Source organism: Arachis ipaensis, chromosome B07 (genome assembly GCF_000816755.2).
Source record: "Arachis ipaensis cultivar K30076 chromosome B07, Araip1.1, whole genome shotgun sequence".
Taxonomy (NCBI): Eukaryota; Viridiplantae; Streptophyta; class Magnoliopsida; order Fabales; family Fabaceae; genus Arachis; species Arachis ipaensis.
Genome location: NC_029791.2, coordinates 75347237 through 75350667, shown reverse-complemented (window position 1 = coordinate 75350667; position 3431 = coordinate 75347237). Strand labels below are relative to the sequence as shown.

At 31.6% G+C, this 3431-nt stretch overlaps 1 protein-coding gene across 3 annotated transcripts in view; it reads right to left on the bottom strand.

Annotated features, from left to right (window-relative positions):
- The window catches only part of LOC107608353 (probable trehalose-phosphate phosphatase D), a 3766-nt gene extending 1587 nt beyond the window's left edge, over positions 1–2179 (bottom strand). Inside the window, exons 1-5 of one of the 3 annotated variants that reach the window (XM_016310166.2) lie at positions 1662–2179; positions 816–956; positions 594–665; positions 406–498; positions 170–235 (exon numbers count right to left, since the gene is read on the bottom strand). In XM_016310166.2, coding sequence (XP_016165652.1) covers positions 170–235; positions 406–498; positions 594–665; positions 816–956; positions 1662–1934 — 645 coding nt within the window. In that variant the 5' untranslated portion in view covers positions 1935–2179. Of the gene's footprint in view, positions 1–169; positions 236–405; positions 499–593; positions 666–815; positions 957–1182; positions 1239–1661 lie in introns of those variants that run through there. The other 2 variants (XM_021105969.1, XM_021105970.1) reach the window with 2 other exon arrangements.

Sequence of the window (3431 nt, the reverse complement as noted above, 5' to 3'; positions counted from 1 at the left end):
CAATTTTATAAGAAAACAAATTATAAGTGAGTTTTTACTTCTATTAAATATTAATTAGAATGTCATTTTTTATTGATCAAATTATGTTATTACTTTAACATAAAGTAATATTATTCTACTTCATTTGACATTAACAAAATGGGTGCAAACAAAATAACACAGAACGAACCTCGTTGATCATGGGCAAGAATTGACTCGCAGGTTGGAAGAGCACTAATGCTTCATTATTGTTACCCTGGAAACAAAACAAGAATAATTAAGAATCTCAGCAAAGAACAACAACTTTATTAGAGCATATTGTTTAAAAATGATTTTTTTTAAAGGAATAACTAAGAAGGGTTATTTTCACCTAAAATAAAGAAATCCAACTATGTTTATAATTTGGTTCTGGAAAGTATGACTCACTTTCTGATGATTGCGGCTTTTTGTTGGTCCTTTGATGTCCATACCGTGACTTCCAGCATAGTACACTTCTCCCAATCTTACAAAATCGTATACCTAAAAATTTTATAATTTTATTTAATTATATTTTCTTTTTCAAAAGGAAAATTGTCTCTCGGATTTTGGTTTTGCAGGGAAGAAAAAAAATGCACCTTGTCAATACACCTTCCGGTTACTATGGCAGTGGGAAATAGTCTTGCTATGTCCTTTAGTATTGCTCTCATCTGAATGAATAAAGCATGAAAATAATAAAATCAATGTTAGTCATTTTCTATTGAGAAGAATAGAGTTTCTTTTAGGTGGTTATTTTCAAAAATCTTTATTATAAATCGTTAGTTCAGTTAAACATAGTGAAGAAGTGTTAAGAGAGGAACCTTTTTAGTCATGAATGCTTTCTCTGGATCTGCAACAATTGGAGAAAGAGTTCCATCGTAATCAAGAAACACAACAACTTGCTTCCCTTTCGAGTTCCATATCATCTCATCAAACATCTTCAGCGCAGATGGATGACCAACCTGCATAATCAGACTACACTACTTACTTCCATATCATCTCATCAAACTTCTTCAGAGCCTCATCTGAACTCGTAAAGAGTTGTGAGGGAACAAGCTAAACTTACATCAATAACACAAACCACTAACAAAACAACAAAGAAGCGAAGCAACCCAAAATACAATCCACTAATAAATGAAGCACATCAACTTTCAGAAACGAAAAAGACAAGTAACAAGCCACACGTACATGAGAAACCTGAGAAGCACCATAATATCAAATCATCATAGAATATCATTCACGTTGTAGCAGAGGCATTTGGTCCTCTCTGTCTTTTTTGCCAAATCGAATGCATTATTAAAAATGATACACTACTTAGCTTGTTAATAGTGCGTAATCAATGCTTCTCTTCAATATTAATAATTATATTTAGGTTCAGTGTTCATGGTTCACTCTTTATTCACCACCATCATTCTTTTTGAGAAACTTACTCCTTTACTATCACTTTAAAGATTTTGGTACATTCAAAACTTGAATGTATTTGGACATAAAAGTAAATCTAAATACATTAATTTTTCGATGTACCAAACTCTAAAGGGAAAAATATTTGGCTGATGTACATAGTGATGTTGATGAATATGATGGGAAAAAGGGCAAAGAAACAGCAAAGGGTATGAATCCAAGAAAGAATGGTATTGGTGTATATATGTATGTTAGTTAAAACTTACGATCCAAGAGGGGTTGTTGTTAGGTGTGATTCGTGTAGGAGAAGAAGCTCTCATTGATTCAAGCCAGGGGTTAACTTTGTTACTGCCTCCTTTATTATTATTGCTCTCTTCTACAGTGAAGAGAAGCCTTCTCTTCTGGTATTGACCCAATAACCCACCAAACAAGGCCATTGATGATTTTTGCACTTGTGAACTTGCTGCCGAAACCGTCGAATGGGAGAACGACTCCGTGAGCTTCACTATGTTGGTACTCACTTGTGATGATGATTTCATTAATAATAATCTTATGTATGTGTAACTTGGGAGAAATAATGAGAAGTTGCGACAAAGAAAACAAGGAAGAAAAGAACAGAGGTGGATACTGGATATGCTGCTTCCCCTGTTCAATGAGCAATTTATAGAAGACGAAAAGAGAAAGAGAGGGGTGGTTTTGGAGTTGGAGCAGTAAGAGACTAACAAAAGGGGGGAGAAAAAAGAAAAGATGTGTAGGGGTGTCTGCTCAATTGGTGAACACGGCAATTTATAGAAGAAAGAAGAGGGAGGGGGAGAGCAACTCGTGGCCCGTTGTACTTTTCAGCAACTGAAATATATAGATACTTTAATAATGATGTTTTTATACAAATATCACACTTAAAATAGTTAGATAGATTAATGTGTTTGATTGAATATGTTTAATTCTATAAAGTACGGACACTTCGTTGAGTTGTTATATTTGCGTGTCGGATACATTTTGGACATGATATTCATCGACACTCATCCGACATGCGTGTTTATTGTGTCCAATCGTGTCTTAATAAAAAATAAAAAATTCTTTTCTAGACAAACTTAGATACACCTAAATGTCATCACGTGTCAGTGTGTCCAGCCTTATTCTTAACATGTATTCTTAAAATGAATTTAGAAAGTGTTTCAATTGTTTTAACCGTTGATTTGAATTATAAAAAATATATATAATATATATTAATTGAAATCAACGGTTAAAACACCTGAAACACCAGTGTTCTTCGATACACTAAATTTTTCCTATACCATATTCCCATATTTTATAAGATTATAAAATTCGTGTATCCATATATCCTGTGTCATGTCATGTTTCATATTCATGTCAGTGTCTGTACACCATAGTTACATCCCTTTTGAATTCTTTAGTTCTCGTGTGGAAATTTTGCCATAATATAAAGGATGGTGTGGTTTTCCTTTCCTTTTATCATTAACCGGCTTTTATCCTATGTTCCTATATATCCAACTAAATAAATCACACCTGGGTATATTAGCAGCATATTATATTTTTTCTTTCATAATCAAAACAATTTAACTTTTTTTTTTTTAAAATTTAAATTCTAAATAGGTTCAACTCTTTCAAAATAAGCTTAATAATTAAGTTCTTAGTTTGTCCTCTGTTAATAAGTACTTAAATATTATTGTATAACTTTTTAGTTAGGTGTAAATTTTAATTTATATTTATTATCAGTGAAAAAAAATTATACTAACATTAGTTCAAGTGTTCCTATATAAGAAGTATATATATATATATAGTTCAAGTGTGACCACATTATTATGGCAACATACTGATCGATTATTTCTTAATACATTCTGAATCGCTGTATCAATCCAGTAGAGTAAATTACTAGTTTGTCTTGAAAAGTAATAACTGTTTTTTATTCTTAATACAGACCCTTTTTTTAACACAAAATTATTGAAAATAGAATAAAGTTATGTAATATTTAAACAACTTACTGTTATTTTTCAAGAACTCAATTGAAAAAAAAA